The sequence below is a fragment of the Oncorhynchus masou genome, chromosome 24, assembly GCF_036934945.1.
Source record: "Oncorhynchus masou masou isolate Uvic2021 chromosome 24, UVic_Omas_1.1, whole genome shotgun sequence".
Classification (NCBI taxonomy): domain Eukaryota; kingdom Metazoa; phylum Chordata; class Actinopteri; order Salmoniformes; family Salmonidae; genus Oncorhynchus; species Oncorhynchus masou.
The window spans coordinates 1,278,403-1,300,037 of record NC_088235.1 but is presented as its reverse complement, the minus strand read 5'-3'; the positions used below and the strand labels follow the sequence as shown (position 1 = coordinate 1,300,037).

Below are 21,635 nucleotides of genomic sequence, written 5' to 3'. Positions count from 1 at the left end.
CTCATTAACCTGTTCTCTCTCCAGCCTGTCCGTGTGTCTGCACCTCTCATTAACCTGTTCTCTCTCCCTCTTCTCTCCAGCCTGTCCGTGTGTCTGCACCTCTCATTAACCTGTTCTCTCTCCCTCTTCTCTCCAGCCTGTCCGTGTGTCTGCTCCTCCCATTAACCTGTTCTCTCTCCCTCTTCTCTCCAGCCTGTCCGTGTGTCTGCACCTCTCATTAACCTGTTCTCTCTCCCTCTCTCTCCAGCCTGTCTGTGTGTCTGCACCTCTCATTAACCTGTTCTCTCTCCCTCTTCTCTCCAGCCTGTCCGTGTGTCTGCACCTCTCATTAACCTGTTCTCTCTCCCTCTTCTCTCCAGCCTGTCCGTGTGTCTGCACCTCTCATTAACCTGTTCTCTCTCCCTCTTCTCTCATTAACCTGTTCTCTCATTAACCTGTTCTCTCTCCCTCTTCTCCCATTAACCTGTTCTCTCTCCCTCTTCTCTCCAGCCTGTCCGTGTGTCTGCACCTCTCATTAACCTGTTCTCTCTCCCTCTTCTCTCCAGCCTGTCCGTGTGTCTGCACCTCTCATTAACCTGTTCTCTCTCCCTCTTCTCTCATTAACCTGTTCTCTCTCCCTCTTCTCTCATTAACCTGTTCTCTCTCCCTCTTCTCCCATTAACCTGTTCTCTCTCCCTCTTCTCTCCAGCCTGTCCGTGTGTCTGCACCTCTCATTAACCTGTTCTCTCTCCCTCTTCTCTCCAGCCTGTCCGTGTGTCTGCGCCTCCCATTAACCTGTTCTCTCTCCCTCTTCTCTCCAGCCTGTCCGTGTGTCTGCACCTCTCATTAACCTGTTCTCTCTCCCTCTTCTCTCCAGCCTGTCCGTGTGTCTGCACCTCTCATTAACCTGTTCTCTCTCCCTCTTCTCTCCAGCCTGTCCGTGTGTCTGCTCCTCTCATTAACCTGTTCTCTCTCCCTCTTCTCTCCAGCCTGTCCGTGTGTCTGCACCTCTCATTAACCTGTTCTCTCTCCCTCTTCTCTCCAGCCTGTCCGTGTGTCTGTGCCTCTCATTAACCTGTTCTCTCTCCCTCTTCTCTCCAGCCTGTCCGTGTGTCTGCACCTCCCATTAACCTGTTCTCTCTCCCTCTTCTCTCCAGCCTGTCCTACAGTAAGAATGGAGTGATCCGTGTGGATGGCTTCTCCACCCCAGATCAGTTTGATGAGGAGGCTCTGTCCCTCTGGGCTCCTGATGTATACGAGGAGAATGAGTTGGACCCGGACTCCTCCAAGTACATCCTCTCATATATAGGAGACCAGTTTTGTCAGATGGTCACCACTGAGAACACTGCTGCTACATGGATCAAAAAAGATGGTATGGAGAGGAGCACAGAGAAGTGTTGTGGTTAGTCTGAAAGACAGAGGAGCACAGAGAAGTGTTGTTGTTAGCCTGAAAGACAGAGGAGTACAGATAAGTGTTGTTGTTAGCCTGAAAGACAGAGGAGCACAGAGAAGTGTTGTTGTTAGCCTGAAAGACAGGAGCACAGAGAGGTGTTGTTGTTAGTCTTAAAGACAGAGGAGCACAGAGAAGTGTTGTTGTTAGTCTGAAAGACAGAGGAGCACAGAGAAGTGTTGTTAGCCTTAAAGACAGAGGAGCACAGAGAAGTGTTGTTGTTAGCCTGAAAGACAGAGGAGCACAGAGAAGTGTTGTTGTTAGTCTGAAAGACAGAGGAGCACAGAGAAGTGTTGTTGTTAGCCTGAAAGACAGAGGAGCACAGAGAAGTGTTGTTGTTAGCCTGAAAGACAGAGGAGCACAGATAAGTGTTGTTGTTGTTAGCCTGAAAGACAGAGGAGCACAGAGAAGTGTTGTTGTTGTTAGTCTGAATGGCAGAGGAGCACAGAGAAGTGTTGTTGTTAGTCTGAAAGACAGGAGCACAGAGAAGTGTTGTTGTTAGCCTGAAAGACAGAGGAGCACAGAGAAGTGTTGTTGTTGTTAGTCTGAAAGACAGAGGAGCACAGAGAAGTGTTGTTGTTAGCCTGAAAGACAGGAGCACAGAGAGGTGTTGTTGTTAGTCTGAAAGACAGAGGAGCACAGAGAAGTGTTGTTGTTAGTCTGAAAGACAGAGGAGCACAGAGAAGTGTTGTTAGCCTGAAAGACAGAGGAGCACAGAGAAGTGTTGTTGTTAGCCTGAAAGACAGAGGAGCACAGATAAGTGTTGTTGTTAGTCTGAAAGACAGAGGAGCACAGAGAAGTGTTGTTGTTAGCCTGAAAGACAGAGGAGCACAGAAAAGTGTTGTTGTTGTTAGCCTGAAAGACAGAGGATCACAGAGAAGTGTTGTTGTTGTTAGTCTGAATGGCAGAGGAGCACAGAGAAGTGTTGTTGTTAGTCTGAAAGACAGGAGCACAGAGAAGTGTTGTTGTTAGCCTGAAAGACAGAGGAGCACAGAGAAGTGTTGTTGTTGTTGTTAGTCTGAAAGACAGGAGCACAGAGAAGTGTTGTTGTTAGCCTGAAAGACAGAGGAGCACAGAGAAGTGTTGTTGTTAGCCTGAAAGACAGAGGAGCACAGAGAAGTGTTGTTGTTAGTCTGAAAGACAGAGGAGCACAGAGAAGTGTTGTTGTTAGCCTGAAAGACACAGGAGCACAGAGACATTCTCTCTGTTAGTCTGAAAGGCAGAGGAGCACAGAGAAGTGTTGTTGTTGTTAGCCTGAAAGACAGAGGAGCACAGAGAAGTGTTGTTGTTGTTAGTCTGAATGGCAGAGGAGCACAGAGAAGTGTTGTTGTTAGTCTGAAAGACAGAGGAGCACAGAGACATTCTCTGTGTTAGTCTGAAAGACAGAGGAGCACAGAGACATTCTCTCTGTTAGTCTTAGTGTTCCTGAAGAAAGCTGGGGTCAAACCTCAAACTAGTATCTGTGTGTTTTAACAGGTCAAACCATCCTGAACTGTAGAACAACTAAATGTTTTATTGTGGGTGTTATTGTACCAATGTTAGAGCCCTCTGAGGCCAGACTAGTCTATAAAGTCTTCTGCATGAATGAACCAGTCTGCCTGGAAGTGCTCTGCTGTCCTCTGCCTGTCCTGTTGTCTTCATCCTCCCTGTTTGTGTGCTTTGCCCTGCAGCCAAGATGGCCTGGAAGAGGGCAGTGAGAGGGGTCCGGGAGATGTGTGACGCGTGTGAAGCCACCTTGTTTAATATTCACTGGGTCTGCCACAAATGTGGCTTCGTGGTTTGTCTGGACTGTTACAAGGCAAAGGAGAGGAAGACCTCCAAAGGTCAGTCAACATTTAGGATGTTAACATTTTAAAACCTCTTCTTTTCCACCATAGACAAGTAGAGGATACAGGTTTCTCTCCATCTCTCCTCCCTCCCTCTCCCCCTCTCTCTCCTCCCTCTCTCCTTTCTCTCCCCCTTTCTCCCTCTCTCTCCTTCCTCTCTCTCTCTCCTCCCTCTCTCTCCCTCTCCCCCCTCTCTCTCCCTCTCCTCCATCTCTCTCCTTCCTCCCTCTCTCCCCTCCCTCTCTCTCCTTCCTCCCTCTCTCCCCTCCCTCTCTCTCCTCCCACTCTCCCCCGCTCCTCTCTCTCCTCTCCTCTCTCCTCCCTCTCCGCCTCTCTCTCCTCTCTCCCCCTCTCTCCTCCCTTCCCCTCTCTCCTCCCTTCCCCTCTCTCTCTCCCTCCTCTCTCTCCTCCCTCTCCCCCTCTCTCCTCCCTCTCCCCCTCTCTCTCCTCTCTCTTTCCTCCCTCTGCCCCTCTCTCTCCTCCCTCCCCCTCTCTCTCTCTCTCTCTCCTCTCTATCCAAGGTGGGGGTCTGGTTGAGACAGACATTGTGTCGTAGTTCTGATGGTTGGTCACAGGGCCCTGGGCAGATGTAAATCACCATGTCGACAGACAGACATGGCATATCTGCTGTACCCAGCCTGCCCCCTACTGCCTGCTATAGTAGTGGTAGGGGACTGACTGTGTGCTTCTGTCTCTGTCTCTCTCTGTGTCTCTGTCTCCAATTCAAAGGGCTTTATTGGCATGGGAAACATATTTTATTACCTCAACAGGTGAAATAAACATGACTCTCTCTGTCTGTCTGTCTGGACGGCAACCCTCCAGCTCCTAGAGAGTGTGAAACCCCATCCATCACAGCTCATAGAGAGTGAAACCCCATCCATCACAGCTCATAGAGAGTGAAACCCCATCCATCACAGCTCCTACAGAGTGAAACCCCATCCATCACAGCTCCTACAGAGAGTGAAACCCCATCCATCACAGCTCATAGAGAGTGAAACCCCATCCATCACAGCTCCTACAGAGTGAAACCCCATCCATCACAGCTCCTACAGAGTGTGAAACCCCATCCATCACAGCTCCTACAGAGAGTGAAACCCCATCCATCACAGCTCCTACAGAGAGTGAAACCCCATCCATCACAGCTCCTACAGAGAGTGAAACCCCATCCATCACAGCTCCTACAGAGTGAAACCCCATCCATCACAGCTCCTACAGAGAGTGAAACCCCATCCATCACAGCTCCTAGAGAGTGAAACCCCATCCATCACAGCTCCTACAGAGTGAAACCCCATCCATCACAGCTCCTACAGAGTGAAACCCCATCCATCACAGCTCATAGAGAGTGGAACCCCATCCATCACAGCTCATAGAGAGTGTGAAACCCCATCCATCACAGCTCCTACAGAGAGTGAAACCCCATCCATCACAGCTCCTACAGAGTGTGAAACCCCATCCATCACAGCTCCTACAGAGAGTGGAACCCCATCCATCACAGCTCCTAGAGAGTGTGAAACCCCATCCATCACAGCTCCTACAGAGAGTGAAACCCCATCCATCACAGCTCCTACAGAGAGTGAAACCCCATCCATCACAGCTCCTACAGAGTGTGAAACCCCATCCATCACAGCTCCTACAGAGAGTGAAACCCCATCCATCACAGCTCCTACAGAGAGTGGAACCCCATCCATCACAGCTCCTACAGAGTGTGAAACCCCATCCATCACAGCTCCTACAGAGAGTGGAACCCCATCCATCACAGCTCCTAGAGAGTGAAACCCCATCCATCACAGCTCCTACAGAGTGAAACCCCATCCATCACAGCTCCTACAGAGTGTGAAACCCCATCCATCACAGCTCCTACAGAGAGTGAAACCCCATCCATCACAGCTCCTACAGAGTGAAACCCCATCCATCACAGCTCCTACAGAGAGTGAAACCCCATCCATCACAGCTCCTACAGAGTGTGAAACCCCATCCATCACAGCTCCTACAGAGAGTGAAACCCCATCCATCACAGCTCCTACAGAGAGTGAAACCCCATCCATCACAGCTCCTACAGAGTGTGAAACCCCATCCATCACAGCTCCTACAGAGTGTGAAACCCCATCCATCACAGCTCCTACAGAGTGAAACCCCATCCATCACAGCTCCTACAGAGTGTGAAACCCCATCCATCACAGCTCCTACAGAGAGTGAAACCCCATCCATCACAGCTCCTACAGAGAGTGAAACCCCATCCATCACAGCTCCTACAGAGAGTGAAACCCCATCCATCACAGCTCCTACAGAGAGTGAAACCCCATCCATCACAGCTCCTACAGAGTGTGAAACCCCATCCATCACAGCTCCTACAGAGTGGAACCCCATCCATCACAGCTCCTACAGAGTGTGAAACCCCATCCATCACAGCTCCTACAGAGAGTGAAACCCCATCCATCACAGCTCCTACAGAGAGTGAAACCCCATCCATCACAGCTCCTACAGAGAGTGAAACCCCATCCATCACAGCTCCTACAGAGTGAAACCCCATCCATCACAGCTCCTACAGAGTGTGAAACCCCATCCATCACAGCTCCTACAGAGAGTGAAACCCCATCCATCACAGCTCCTACAGAGTGGAACCCCATCCATCACAGCTCCTACAGAGTGAAACCCCATCCATCACAGCTCCTACAGAGTGTGAAACCCCATCCATCACAGCTCCTACAGAGAGTGAAACCCCATCCATCACAGCTCCTACAGAGTGAAACCCCATCCATCACAGCTCCTACAGAGTGAAACCCCATCCATCACAGCTCCTACAGAGTGTGAAACCCCATCCATCACAGCTCCTACAGAGAGTGAAACCCCATCCATCACAGCTCCTACAGAGTGGAACCCCATCCATCACAGCTCCTACAGAGTGAAACCCCATCCATCACAGCTCCTACAGAGTGAAACCCCATCCATCACAGCTCCTACAGAGTGTGAAACCCCATCCATCACAGCTCCTACAGAGAGTGAAACCCCATCCATCACAGCTCCTACAGAGTGGAACCCCATCCATCACAGCTCCTACAGAGAGTGAAACCCCATCCATCACAGCTCCTACAGAGTGTGGAACCCCATCCATCACAGCTCCTACAGAGAGTGAAACCCCATCCATCACAGCTCCTACAGAGAGTGAAACCCCATCCATCACAGCTCCTACAGAGAGTGAAACCCCATCCATCACAGCTCCTACAGAGTGTGAAACCCCATCCATCACAGCTCCTACAGAGTGAAACCCCATCCATCACAGCTCCTACAGTGTGGAACCCCATCCATCACAGCTCCTAGAGAGTGAAACCCCATCCATCACAGCTCCTACAGAGAGTGAAACCCCATCCATCACAGCTCCTACAGAGTGAAACCCCATCCATCACAGCTCCTACAGAGAGTGAAACCCCATCCATCACAGCTCCTACAGAGTGTGAAACCCCATCCATCACAGCTCCTACAGAGAGTGAAACCCCATCCATCACAGCTCCTACAGAGTGTGAAACCCCATCCATCACAGCTCCTACAGAGAGTGAAACCCCATCCATCACAGCTCCTACAGAGAGTGAAACCCCATCCATCACAGCTCCTACAGAGAGTGAAACCCCATCCATCACAGCTCCTACAGAGAGTGAAACCCCATCCATCACAGCTCCTACAGACAGTGAAACCCCATCCATCACAGCTCCTACAGAGTGAAACCCCATTCATCACAGCTCATAGAGTGTGTGGAACCCCATCCATCACAGCTCCTACAGAGAGTGGAACCCCATCCATCACAGCTCCTAGAGAGTGGAACCCCATCCATCACAGCTCCTACAGAGTGTGAAACCCCATCCATCACAGCTCCTACAGAGAGTGGAACCCCATCCATCACAGCTCCTAGAGAGTGGAACCCCATCCATCACAGCTCCTACAGAGTGAAACCCCATCCATCACAGCTCCTAGAGAGTGAAACCCCATCCATCACAGCTCATATAGTGGAACCCCATCCATCACAGCTCCTACAGAGAGTGGAACCCCATCCATCACAGCTCCTACAGAGAGTGAAACCCCATCCATCACAGCTCCTACAGAGAGTGGAACCCCATCCATCACAGCTCCTAGAGAGTGGAACCCCATCCATCACAGCTCCTACAGAGTGTGAAACCCCATCCATCACAGCTCCTACAGAGTGAAACCCCATCCATCACAGCTCATAGAGAGTGTGAAACCCCATCCATCACAGCTCCTACAGAGAGTGAAACCCCATCCATCACAGCTCCTACAGAGAGTGAAACCCCATCCATCACAGCTCCTACAGAGAGTGAAACCCCATCCATCACAGCTCCTACAGAGAGTGAAACCCCATCCATCACAGCTCCTACAGAGTGAAACCCCATCCATCACAGCTCCTACAGAGAGTGAAACCCCATCCATCACAGCTCCTACAGAGAGTGAAACCCCATCCATCACAGCTCCTAGAGAGTGAAACCCCATCCATCACAGCTCCTACAGAGTGAAACCCCATCCATCACAGCTCCTACAGAGTGAAACCCCATCCATCACAGCTCCTACAGAGTGAAACCCCATCCATCACAGCTCCTACAGAGAGTGAAACCCCATCCATCACAGCTCCTACAGAGAGAAACCCCATCCATCACAGCTCCTACAGAGTGAAACCCCATCCATCACAGCTCCTACAGAGAGTGAAACCCCATCCATCACAGCTCCTAGAGAGTGAAACCCCATCCATCACAGCTCCTACAGAGTGAGACCCCATCCATCACAGCTCCTACAGAGAGTGAAACCCCATCCATCACAGCTCCTACAGAGAGTGAAACCCCATCCATCACAGCTCCTACAGAGTGAAACCCCATCCATCACAGCTCCTACAGAGTGAAACCCCATCCATCACAGCTCCTACAGAGAGTGGAACCCCATCCATCACAGCTCCTACAGAGTGAAACCCCATCCATCACAGCTCCTACAGAGTGAAACCCCATCCATCACAGCTCCTACAGAGAGTGAAACCCCATCCATCACAGCTCCTACAGAGTGAAACCCCATCCATCACAGCTCCTACAGAGTGAAACCCCATCCATCACAGCTCCTAGAGAGTGTGAAACCCCATCCATCACAGCTCCTAGAGAGTGTGAAACCCCATCCATCACAGCTCCTACAGAGTGAAACCCCATCCATCACAGCTCCTACAGAGAGTGAAACCCCATCCATCACAGCTCCTACAGAGAGTGAAACCCCATCCATCACAGCTCCTACAGAGTGAAACCCCATCCATCACAGCTCCTACAGAGTGAAACCCCATCCATCACAGCTCCTACAGAGAGTGAAACCCCATCCATCACAGCTCCTACAGAGTGAAACCCCATCCATCACAGCTCCTACAGAGAGTGAAACCCCATCCATCACAGCTCCTACAGAGAGTGAAACCCCATCCATCACAGCTCCTACAGAGTGAAACCCCATCCATCACAGCTCCTACAGAGTGAAACCCCATCCATCACAGCTCCTACAGAGTGAAACCCCATCCATCACAGCTCCTACAGAGAGTGAAACCCCATCCATCACAGCTCCTACAGAGTGAAACCCCATCCATCACAGCTCCTACAGAGTGAAACCCCATCCATCACAGCTCCTACAGAGTGAAACCCCATCCATCACAGCTCCTACAGAGTGAAACCCCATCCATCACAGCTCCTACAGAGAGTGAAACCCCATCCATCACAGCTCCTACAGAGTGAAACCCCATCCATCACAGCTCCTACAGAGTGAAACCCCATCCATCACAGCTCCTACAGAGTGAAACCCCATCCATCACAGCTCCTACAGAGTGAAACCCCATCCATCACAGCTCCTACAGAGTGTGAAACCCCATCCATCACAGCTCCTACAGAGTGAAACCCCATCCATCACAGCTCCTACAGAGTGAAACCCCATCCATCACAGCTCCTACAGAGTGAAACCCCATCCATCACAGCTCCTACAGAGTGAAACCCAGACAGTGTGTTATTAACAGTTGTTCTAGTTGATATGATTCCCCATGTTGAGAAGCAGCAGCAGTGGATTCATCCTAATCCTCTAGTTGAACCTGTAAACTCCTGAGAGAGGGATGGAACATCAACACGGTCTGTTCCCATGTAGTGTCTGAGGCCCAAATGGGACCCTATTCCCTTCATAGTGGACCACTCCAACACCCACAGAGCCCTGGTCAAAGTAGTGCACTATAAAGGGACTAGAGTAGCGTTTGAGAAGCAGCCAGACGGGGTTTCCATGGAGACCTGACGGGGTTTGTTGGTTTGAGGGTAGTAATGTGTGTTTTGTTGTTCCTCCAGACAAAGAGCTGTATGCCTGGCTGAAGTGTGTCAAGGGACAGCAGCATGGTCACAAGTACTTGATGCCAACTCAGATTATCCCAGGAACTGGTAGGAACCAATGATTTCTGTTCCTCTCTCTCTGTCTGGACCTCAGCCTGGGCTGGAATAGCTTTCATTATTCAGTTAGGAAAGTAGAACACAAAACAGGACTCCATTACAACAGAGTTAAACTACAAGACAGGACTCCATTACAACACAGAGTTAAACTACAAGACAGGACTCCATTACAACACAGAGTTAAACTACAAGACAGGACTCCATTACAACACAGAGTTAAACTACAAGACAGGACTCCATTACAACACAGAGTTAAACTACAACACCAGACAGGACTCCATTACAACACAGAGTTAAACTACAAGACAGGACTCCATTACAACACAAGACAGGACTCCATTACAACACCAGACAGGACTCCATTACAACACCAGACAGGACTCCATTACAACACAGAGTTAAACTACAAGACAGGACTCCATTACAACACAGAGTTAAACTACAACACCAGACATGACTCCATTACAACACAGAGTTAAACTACAAGACAGGACTCCATTACAACACAGAGTTAAACTACAACACCAGACATGACTCCATTACAACACAGAGTTAAAGTACAACACAGGACTCCATTACAACACAGAGTTAAACTACAAGACAGGACTCCATTACAACACAGAGTTAAACTACAAGACAGGACTCCATTACAACACAGAGTTAAACTACAAGACAGGACTCCATTACAACACAGAGTTAAACTACAACACCAGACAGGACTCCATTACAACACAGAGTTAAACTACAAGACAGGACTCCATTACAACACAGAGTTAAACTACAACACCAGACATGACTCCATTACAACACAGAGTTAAAGTACAAGACAGGACTCCATTACAACACAGAGTTAAACTACAACACCAGACAGGACTCCATTACAACACAGAGTTAAACTACAAGACAGGACTCCATAACAACACAAGACAGGACTCCATTACAACACCAGACAGGACTCCATTACAACACCAGACAGGACTCCATTACAACACAGAGTTAAACTACAAGACAGGACTCCATTACAACACAGAGTTAAACTACAACACCAGACATGACTCCATTACAACACAGAGTTAAAGTACAACACAGGACTCCATTACAACACAGAGTTAAACTACAAGACAGGACTCCATTACAACACAGAGTTAAAGTACAACTCAAGGTAAGACTCCATTACAACACAGTGTAAAGTACAACACAAGACAGGACTCCATTACATTGTTCTCCTCTGACAGTAACACCGTGTAGGTCTAACATGTTGACAGAAGTGTGTACTAATGACCAGTGGTCTGTTGTGCAGTTCTGACAGAGGTGGTGAGCGCCATGCATCTGTTCAGGGAGAAGTACAGCATCAGGTCTCCCTGTGTCTGTACTGGGAAACACAACCCTCTACTCAGCAAGATGCCTGCTACCAACGGAGTCTCTCAGGTATGGAGATACACTGCTGCTGCTCTGTTTCTGCTGCTTCTCAAGTGGCACCCTATTCCCTACGTAGTGCACTACTTTAGACCAGGGCCCTATGGAACCCTATTCCCTATATAATACAGTATTGTTGACCAGAGCTCTATGGAACCCTATTCCCTATATAGTGCACTACTTTAGACCAGGGCTCTATAGAACCCTATTCCCTATATAATTCACTACTTTAGACCAGGGCTCTATAGAACCCTATTCCCTATATAATACAGTATTGTTGACCAGAGCTCTATGGAACCCTATTCCCTATATAGTGCACTACTTTAGACCAGGGCTCTATAGAACCCTATTCCCTATATAATTCACTACTTTAGACCAGGGCCCTATGGAACCCTATTCCCTATATAATACAGTACTGTTGACCAGAGCTCTATAGAACCCTATTCCCTATTAAGTGCACTACTTTTGACCAGAGCTCTATAGAACCCTATTCCCTATATAGTGCACGACTTTAGACCAGAGACCTATAGAACCATATTCCCTATATAGTGCACTACTCTTGACCAGAGCTCTATAGAACCCCATTCCCTATATAGTGCACGACTTTTGACCAGAGCCCTATAGAACCATATTCCCTGTATAGTGCGCTACTTTTGACCAGAGCCCTATCGCACCGTATTCACTACATGGGAATAAGGTGGTATTTGGGACACACTTCAAGGTTTCCAGTACTGCCAAACCCAGTACTGCCAAGCCCAGTATTGCCAAACCCAGTATTGCCAAACCCAGTATTGCCAAACCCAGTAATGCCAAACCCAGTACTGCCAAACCCAGTACTGCCAAACCCAGTACTGCCAAACCCATCCTCTGTCCTGCTCTGGAATCTAGAGCTCTGTCTGTTAGCTCAGTAATATAGACTAGTTAGAGCTCTGCCTGTTAGCTCAGTAATATAGACTAGTTAGAGCTCTGTTAGCTGAGTAATATAGACTAGTTAGAGCTCTGCCTGTTAGCTCAGTAATATAGACGAGTCAGACCTCTGTTAGCTCAGTAAAATAGATCAGTTAGAGCTCTGTTAGCTTAGTAATATAGAGCATTTAGAGCTCTGTCTGTTAGCTGAGTAATATAGACTAGTTAGAGCTCTGCCTGTTAGCTCAGTAATGTAGACTAGTTAGAGCCCTGTCTGTTAGCTCAGTAATGTAGACTAGTTAGAGCTCTGTGTAGTCTGTTGAACAGTGTGTCTGTGACGTGTTGTTGTTGACCTGTGTAGTCTGTGATGTGTTGTTGTTGACCTGTGTAGTCTGTGATGTGTTGTTGTTGACCTGTGTAGTCTGTGATGTGTTGTTGTTGACCTGTGTAGTCTGTGACGTGTTGTTGTTGACCTGTGTAGTCTGTGATGTGTTGTTGTTGACCTGTGTAGTCTGTGATGTGTTGTTGTTGACCTGTGTAGTCTGTGATGTGTTGTTGTTGACCTGTGTAGTCTGTGATGTGTTGTTGTTGACCTGTGTAGTCTGTGATGTGTTGTTGTTGACCTGTGTAGTCTGTGATGTGTTGTTGTTGACCTGTGTAGTCTGTGATGTGTTGTTGTTGACCTGTGTAGTCTGTGACGTGTTGTTGTTGACCTGTGTAGTCTGTGATGTGTTGTTGTTGACCTGTGTAGTCTGTGATGTGTTGTTGTTGACCTGTGTAGTCTGTGATGTGTTGTTGTTGACCTGTGTAGTCTGTGATGTGTTGTTGTTGACCTGTGTAGTCTGTGATGTGTTGTTGTTGACCTGTGTAGTCTGTGATGTGTTGTTGTTGACCTGTGTAGTCTGTGACGTGTTGTTGTTGACCTGTGTAGTCTGTGATGTGTTGTTGTTGACCTGTGTAGTCTGTGATGTGTTGTTGTTGACCTGTGTAGTCTGTGATGTGTTGTTGTTGACCTGTGTAGTCTGTGATGTGTTGTTGTTGACCAGTGTAGTCTGTGATGTGTTGTTGTTGACCTGTGTAGTCTGTGATGTGTTGTTGACCTGTGTAGTCTGTGACGTGTTGTTGTTGACCTGTGTAGTCTGTGACGTGTTGTTGTTGACCTGTGTAGTCTGTGATGTGTTGTTGACCTGTGTAGTATGTGATGTGTTGTTGTTGACCTGTGTAGTCTGTGATGTGTTGTTGTTGACCTGTGTAGTCTGTGATGTGTTGTTGTTGACCTGTGTAGTCTGTGATGTGTTGTTGTTGACCTGTGTAGTCTGTGATGTGTTGTTGTTGACCTGTGTAGTCTGTGACGTGTTGTTGTTGACCTGTGTAGTCTGTGACGTGTTGTTGTTGACCTGTGTAGTCTGTGACGTGTTGTTGTTGACCTGTGTAGTCTGTGATGTGTTGTTGTTGACCTGTGTAGTCTGTGATGTGTTGTTGTTGACCTGTGTAGTCTGTGATGTGTTGTTGTTGACCTGTGTAGTCTGTGATGTGTTGTTGTTGACCTGTGTAGTCTGTGATGTGTTGTTGTTGACCTGTGTAGTCTGTGATGTGTTGTTGTTGACCTGTGTAGTCTGTGATGTGTTGTTGTTGACCTGTGTAGTCTGTGATGTGTTGTTGTTGACCTGTGTAGTCTGTGATGTGTTGTTGTTGACCTGTGTAGTCTGTGATGTGTTGTTGTTGACCAGTGTAGTCTGTGATGTGTTGTTGTTGACCTGTGTAGTCTGTGACGTGTTGTTGACCTGTGTAGTCTGTGACGTGTTGTTGTTGACCTGTGTAGTCTGTGACGTGTTGTTGTTGACCTGTGTAGTCTGTCCTGTGATCTGTGATTGTTGTTGACCTGTGTAGTCTGTGATGTGTTGTTGTTGACCTGTGTAGTCTGTGATGTGTTGTTGTTGACCTGTGTAGTCTGTGATGTGTTGTTGTTGACCTGTGTAGTCTGTGATGTGTTGTTGTTGACCTGTGTAGTCTGTGATGTGTTGTTGTTGACCTGTGTAGTCTGTGATGTGTTGTTGTTGACCTGTGTAGTCTGTGATGTGTTGTTGTTGACCTGTGTAGTCTGTGATGTGTTGTTGTTGACCTGTGTAGTCTGTGATGTGTTGTTGTTGACCTGTGTAGTCTGTGATGTGTTGTTGTTGACCTGTGTAGTCTGTGATGTGTTGTTGTTGACCTGTGTAGTCTGTGACGTGTTGTTGTTGACCTGTGTAGTCTGTGATGTGTTGTTGTTGACCTGTGTAGTCTGTGATGTGTTGTTGTTGACCTGTGTAGTCTGTGATGTGTTGTTGTTGACCTGTGTAGTCTGTGATGTGTTGTTGTTGACCTGTGTAGTCTGTGACGTGTTGTTGTTGACCTGTGTAGTCTGTGATGTGTTGTTGTTGACCTGTGTAGTCTGTGATGTGTTGTTGTTGACCTGTGTAGTCTGTGATGTGTTGTTGTTGACCTGTGTAGTCTGTGATGTGTTGTTGTTGACCTGTGTAGTCTGTGATGTGTTGTTGTTGACCTGTGTAGTCTGTGATGTGTTGTTGTTGACCTGTGTAGTCTGTGATGTGTTGTTGTTGACCTGTGTAGTCTGTGACGTGTTGTTGTTGACCTGTGTAGTCTGTGATGTGTTGTTGTTGACCTGTGTAGTCTGTGATGTTGTTGTTGACCTGTGTAGTCTGTGATGTGTTGTTGTTGACCTGTGTAGTCTGTGATGTGTTGTTGTTGACCTGTGTAGTCTGTGACGTGTTGTTGTTGACCTGTGTAGTCTGTGACGTGTTGTTGTTGACCTGTGTAGTCTGTGACGTGTTGTTGTTGACCTGTGTAGTCTGTGATGTGTTGTTGTTGACCTGTGTAGTCTGTGACGTGTTGTTGTTGACCTGTGTAGTCTGTGACGTGTTGTTGTTGACCTGTGTAGTCTGTGACGTGTTGTTGTTGACCTGTGTAGTCTGTGATGTGTTGTTGTTGACCTGTGTAGTCTGTGATGTGTTGTTGTTGACCTGTGTAGTCTGTGATGTGTTGTTGTTGACCTGTGTAGTCTGTGATGTGTTGTTGTTGACCTGTGTAGTCTGTGATGTGTTGTTGTTGACCTGTGTAGTCTGTGATGTGTTGTTGTTGACCTGTGTAGTCTGTGATGTGTTGTTGTTGACCTGTGTAGTCTGTGATGTGTTGTTGTTGACCTGTGTAGTCTGTGATGTGTTGTTGTTGACCTGTGTAGTCTGTGATGTGTTGTTGTTGACCTGTGTAGTCTGTGATGTGTTGTTGTTGACCTGTGTAGTCTGTGATGTGTTGTTGTTGACCTGTGTAGTCTGTGATGTGTTGTTGTTGACCTGTGTAGTCTGTGATGTGTTGTTGTTGACCTGTGTAGTCTGTGATGTGTTGTTGTTGACCTGTGTAGTCTGTGATGTGTTGTTGTTGACCTGTGTAGTCTGTGATGTGTTGTTGTTGACCAGTGTAGTCTGTGATGTGTTGTTGTTGACCTGTGTAGTCTGTGACGTGTTGTTGACCTGTGTAGTCTGTGACGTGTTGTTGTTGACCTGTGTAGTCTGTGACGTGTTGTTGTTGACCTGTGTAGTCTGTGATGTGTTGTTGTTGACCTGTGTAGTCTGTGATGTGTTGTTGTTGACCTGTGTAGTCTGTGATGTGTTGTTGTTGACCTGTGTAGTCTGTGACGTGTTGTTGTTGACCTGTGTAGTCTGTGATGTGTTGTTGTTGACCTGTGTAGTCTGTGATGTGTTGTTGTTGACCTGTGTAGTCTGTGATGTGTTGTTGTTGACCTGTGTAGTCTGTGATGTGTTGTTGTTGACCTGTGTAGTCTGTGATGTGTTGTTGTTGACCTGTGTAGTCTGTGATGTGTTGTTGTTGACCTGTGTAGTCTGTGATGTGTTGTTGTTGACCTGTGTAGTCTGTGATGTGTTGTTGTTGACCTGTGTAGTCTGTGACGTGTTGACCTGTGTAGTCTGTGACGTGTTGTTGTTGACCTGTGTAGTCTGTGATGTGTTGTTGTTGACCTGTGTAGTCTGTGATGTGTTGTTGTTGACCTGTGTAGTCTGTGATGTGTTGTTGTTGACCTGTGTAGTCTGTGATGTGTTGTTGTTGACCTGTGTAGTCTGTGACGTGTTGTTGTTGACCTGTGTAGTCTGTGATGTGTTGTTGTTGACCTGTGTAGTCTGTGATGTGTTGTTGTTGACCTGTGTAGTCTGTGAGTCTGTGATTGTTGTTGTTGACCTGTGTAGTCTGTGATGTGTTGTTGTTGACCTGTGTAGTCTGTGATGTGTTGTTGTTGACCTGTGTAGTCTGTGACGTGTTGTTGTTGACCTGTGTAGTCTGTGATGTGTTGTTGTTGACCTGTGTAGTCTGTGATGTGTTGTTGTTGACCTGTGTAGTCTGTGATGTGTTGTTGTTGACCTGTGTAGTCTGTGACCTGTGTTGTTGTTGACCTGTGTAGTCTGTGACGTGTTGTTGTTGACCTGTGTAGTCTGTGACGTGTTGTTGTTGACCTGTGTAGTCTGTGACGTGTTGTTGTTGACCTGTGTAGTCTGTGACGTGTTGTTGTTGACCTGTGTAGTCTGTGACGTGTTGTTGTTGACCTGTGTAGTCTGTGACGTGTTGTTGTTGACCTGTGTAGTCTGTGACGTGTTGTTGTTGACCTGTGTAGTCTGTGTAGTCTGTGTTTGTTGTTGACCTGTGTAGTCTGTGACGTGTTGTTGTTGACCTGTGTAGTCTGTGACGTGTTGTTGTTGACCTGTGTAGTCTGTGACGTGTTGTTGTGTGACCCTGTGTAGTCTGTGACGTGTTGTTGTTGACCTGTGTAGTCTGTGACGTGTTGTTGTTGACCTGTGTAGTCTGTGACGTGTTGTTGTTGACCTGTGTAGTCTGTGACGTGTTGTTGTTGACCTGTGTAGTCTGTGACCTGACCTGTGTAGTCTGTGACGTGTTGTTGTTGACCTGTGTAGTCTGTGACGTGTTGTTGTTGACCTGTGTAGTCTGTGACGTGTTGTTGTTGACCTGTGTAGTCTGTGACGTGTTGTTGTTGACCTGTGTAGTCTGTGACGTGTTGTTGTTGACCTGTGTAGTCTGTGACGTGTTGTTGTTGACCTGTGTAGTCTGTGACGTGTTGTTGTTGACCTGTGTAGTCTGTGATGTGTTGTTGTTGACCTGTGTAGTCTGTGACGTGTTGTTGTTGACCTGTGTAGTCTGTGACGTGTTGTTGTTGACCTGTGTAGTCTGTGACGTGTTGTTGTTGACCTGTGTAGTCTGTGACGTGTTGTTGTTGACCTGTGTAGTCTGTGACGTGTTGTTGTTGACCTGTGTAGTCTGTGACGTGTTGTTGTTGACCTGTGTAGTCTGTGATGTGTTGTTGTTGACCTGTGTAGTCTGTGATGTGTTGTTGTTGACCTGTGTAGTCTGTGATGTGTTGTTGTTGACCTGTGTAGTCTGTGATGTGTTGTTGTTGACCTGTGTAGTCTGTGATGTGTTGTTGTTGACCTGTGTAGTCTGTGATGTGTTGTTGTTGACCTGTGTAGTCTGTGATGTGTTGTTGTTGACCTGTGTAGTCTGTGATGTGTTGTTGTTGACCTGTGTAGTCTGTGATGTTGTTTACCTGTGTAGTCTGTGTTGTTGTTGACCTGTGTAGTCTGTGATGTGTTGTTGTTGACCTGTCTCTCCTGGTCAGGTTCTCCAGAACGTGTTAAACCACAGCAACAAGATCTCTCTATGTAACGTGAAGACAGAGACTGGGCAGCTGAACCCCATCCAGGGTAAAGCTGAGACTAACGGAGGCTCCAGCCCTGCCTCGGACCCCTCCTCTGACTCCAAACTGACTCCCCCGGAGTCCCAGAGCCCTCTCCACTTCCTGGCTGACCTGACTGAACAGAAGTCACGGGAAGACAAGAAAGGTACATCACGGTAGCGCACTCTGTCTGCTGGTCAATGTGACTGTTAGCCCGGCCCGCTGAGAACTTTCCTCTAAGTGTGTGTCTAGTTTGTGCTCTTGTCAGGCTGCCAGCAGCGTTCCAACCCTCCTGTTTAGGGCTCAGTATGACTGTAGTTATACAGCAGCGTTCCAACCCTCCAGTTTAGGGCTCAGTATGACTGTAGTTATACAGCAGCGTTCCAACCCTCCAGTTTAGGGTTCAGTATGACTGTAGTTATACAGCAGCGTTCCAACCCTCCAGTTTAGGGCTCAGTATGACTGTAGTTATACAGCAGCATTCCAACCCTCCTGTTTAGGGCTCAGTATGACTGTAGTTATACAGCAGCGTTCCAACCCTCCTTTTTTGGGTTCATTATGACTGTAGTTATACAGCAGCGTTCCAACCCTCCTGTTTAGGGCTCAGTATGACTGTAGTTATATAATACTTAGTTGTTAGTGGTGTGATGATGATGATGATGATGATAAATACCAGATATCTCTAAAGGTTAGTTGTTTCTGGTGTGATGATGATGATAAATACCAGATATCTCCAGAGGTTAGTTGTTACTGGTGTGATGATGATGATGATGATGATGATGATGATGTATTGTAACTGATATGTCTTGTCTCTGGCGTAGAAAACAAGGAGTCTCCTCTGGGTAAGGTGGGCAAGGAGGAGAAGGTCAGTAGCCTGGAGTCTCTCCACTGTAAAGCGTCTAGCCTGGTGTCTAACATCACAGAACAAGGCTCTACTCTAAGAGACCTCCTGACGACCACCGCTGGTAAACTCCGTCTGGGCTCTACTGATGCTGGCATGGCCTTCGCTCCTGTATACTCCACCGCAGCACAGGTACGTGGCTGGGACAGAGACACACCCAGTCCACCATTATCTTGCCGTATGGAGGGAATAACACGGTATTATTTCAACATGCTGATTCACATGTTCTGGTGCTGTATCTCTCCTCTCCAGATGGGGAAGAGCGGCCGTAGCATGCCCAACATCCTGGATGACATCATCGCGTCCGTGGTGGAGAACAAAATCCCTGCCGGCCGAGGAGCCAAGCTGAGTCTGAAGCTGGAGGCCACCACCACCACCACAGAGGACAGGGAGGTGAAGACAGAGAGGATCGAGAGGAAGAAGCAGCCTGGGACGGGGACAGGTCCTAACCCTGGGACGGGGACAGGTCCTAACCCTGGGACGGGGACAGGTCCTAACCCTGGGACGGGGACAGAAGAGCTTCCTGTACCCAAGCCTCAGCTAGAGAAGGCCCTGCAGCTCCATGCTGACATCCCCCACTGCTGGTTGTATGATCGCAGACTGCTCTGGCTGAAAGACCATCGACACCCTGGCAACTGGAAGCTGTTCAGAGAGTGTTGGAGACAGGGACAGGTCAGTCAGTCTCTAGTTCCTCCCTTCAGATGTTTCCTCACTCACTAGCTTCATCTCCAGTGCTTTTAGTTGGTGGAGAAGTGGAGATACAGTCCATGGTGAATATTTGCGTCCTACTGCACCACTGTGTGCAATATTCGTTGTTGCTTTGTCTCTGACCGGGCTGTAGAGCGCGGCGGTGGAGACCACCGGGCTGTAGAGAGAGAGCGGCGGTGGAGACCACCAGGCTGTAGAGAGAGACCGGTGGAGACCACCGGGCTGTAGAGAGAGCGGTGGAGACCACCGGGCTGTAGAGAGAGAGCGGTGAAGACCACCGGGCTGTAGAGAGAGAGCGGCGGTGGAGACCACCAGGCTGTAGAGAGAGAGCGGTGGAGACCACCGGGCTGTAGAGAGAGAGCGGCGGAGACCACCGGGCTGTAGAGAGACCACCAGAGCGGCGGAGACCACCGGGCTGTAGAGAGAGGGCTGTAGAGAGAGCGGTGGAGACCACCGGGCTGTAGAGAGCGGACGGTGGAGACCACCGGGCTGTAGAGAGAGCGGTGGAGACCACCGGGCTGTAGAGAGAGAGCGGTGGAGACCACCGGGCTGTAGAGAGAGAGCGGCGGAGGCTGTGAGGCCGACACGTAAAGCTTGTTAACTGTTGTGGGACGGTAGCATCCCACCTGGCCAATATACGGTGAAATTGCAGATCGCGGAATTCAAACTACAGAATTATAAATATTTCACTTTCATAAAATCACAAGTGTAATACATCAAAATAAAGCTTAACTTCTGGTTAATCCAGCCGCTGTGTCAGATTTCAAAAAGGCTTTACGGCGAAAACACACCATGCGGTTATCTGAGGACAGCGCCCCGCATACAACAGCATGAAAAACATATTTCAACCAGGCAGGTGCGCCACGAAGGTCAGAAATAGCGGTATAATTAATGCCTTACCTTTGAAGATCTTCTTCTGTTGGCACTCCAAAAGGTCCCAGTTACATCACAAATGGTCCTTTTGTTCTGTAATTTCTTTCTTTATATCCATAAAAACTCAGTTTAGCTGGCGCGCTTCAGTCAATAGTCCACCCAGTTTCCCTCCATCAAAATGCATAGCATACAAAATGAATCCCAAACGTTACTAATACATTTTTCCAAACAAATCAAACAACGTTTATAATCAAACCTTAGGTACCCTAATATGTAAATAAACTATAACATTTAAGAAGGAGAATCGTTATTGTCTTTACCGGAGAAAAATACCAAAGAACGCTCTCTCTCTTCCACACGCTTGGAAACACTACAGCCAAAATGGGAGCCGCATAGAAAAACTAGAATTTCTGGCTCATTTTTCCAAAAACAGCCTGAAACTCTGTCTACAGACTGTTGAGGTCTAGTGGAAGCCCGGGAACTGCGAACTGAGAGGACTTTGCCTTATCATAAAAGTGACAGCCGTTGAAAACAGTGGTAAGCTGAACTTTTTGGGGGGAGGATGGTTTGTCCTCGGGGTTTCGCCTGCCATCTCAGTGCTGTTATACTCACAGTCATAATTCAAACAGTTTTAGAAACTTTAGAGTGTTTTCTATCCAAATCTACCAATCATATCCTAGCTTCTGGGCCTGAGTAACAGGCAGTTTACTTTGGGCACGCTTTTCATCCGGACGTGAAGATACTGCCCAAGAGAGGTTAAAGAGCAGTGATAGTAGCAAGAGCAGTCTGCGGGTTTCTTCTTTCTTCTCATTCGATAAAAAATGTAATCCTGATGTGACGATTTCAACGTTATAACAACAACTACTGTCCTGTCTTCTCCAGCCTGTCCTGGTGACTGGGCTCCATAAGCCTCTGAATGCAGCTCTGTGGAAGGCAGACAGCTTCAACCTGGAGTTTGCTGACCATCAGGGAGACCTGCTGAACTGTAAAGATGGACTTGTCTCGAACTCTGGAATCAACGAGTTCTGGGACGGCTTCGAGGACCTCACCAGTGAGTAGCCTTAATCACTTATCAGGTTATTGATCCAGGACCTCACCAGTGAGTAGCCTTCATCACTTATCAGGTTATTGATCCAGGACCTCACCAGTGAGTAGCCTTCATCACTTATCAGGTTATTGATCCAGGACCTCACCAGTGAGTAGCCTTCATCACTTATCAGGTTATTGATCCAGGACCTCACCAGTGAGTAGCCTTCATCACTTATCAGGTTATTGATCCAGGACCTCACCAGTGAGTAGCCTTCATCACTTATCAGGTTATTGATCCAGGACCTCACCAGTGAGTAGCCTTCATCACTTATCAGGTTATTGATCC

At 47.9% G+C, this 21,635-nt stretch overlaps 1 protein-coding gene across 1 annotated transcript in view; it reads left to right on the top strand.

The window, feature by feature from the left end:
• LOC135513356 (probable JmjC domain-containing histone demethylation protein 2C) overlaps positions 1-21,635 on the top strand; it is a 351,376-nt gene that overhangs the window by 267,831 nt on the left and 61,910 nt on the right. The window contains 8 exon segments of the mRNA XM_064936284.1: positions 1,137-1,351; positions 3,100-3,252; positions 9,606-9,695; positions 11,005-11,132; positions 17,722-17,944; positions 18,600-18,811; positions 18,932-19,351; positions 21,143-21,311. Of these exon segments, the coding sequence (XP_064792356.1) occupies positions 1,137-1,351; positions 3,100-3,252; positions 9,606-9,695; positions 11,005-11,132; positions 17,722-17,944; positions 18,600-18,811; positions 18,932-19,351; positions 21,143-21,311 (1,610 nt within the window).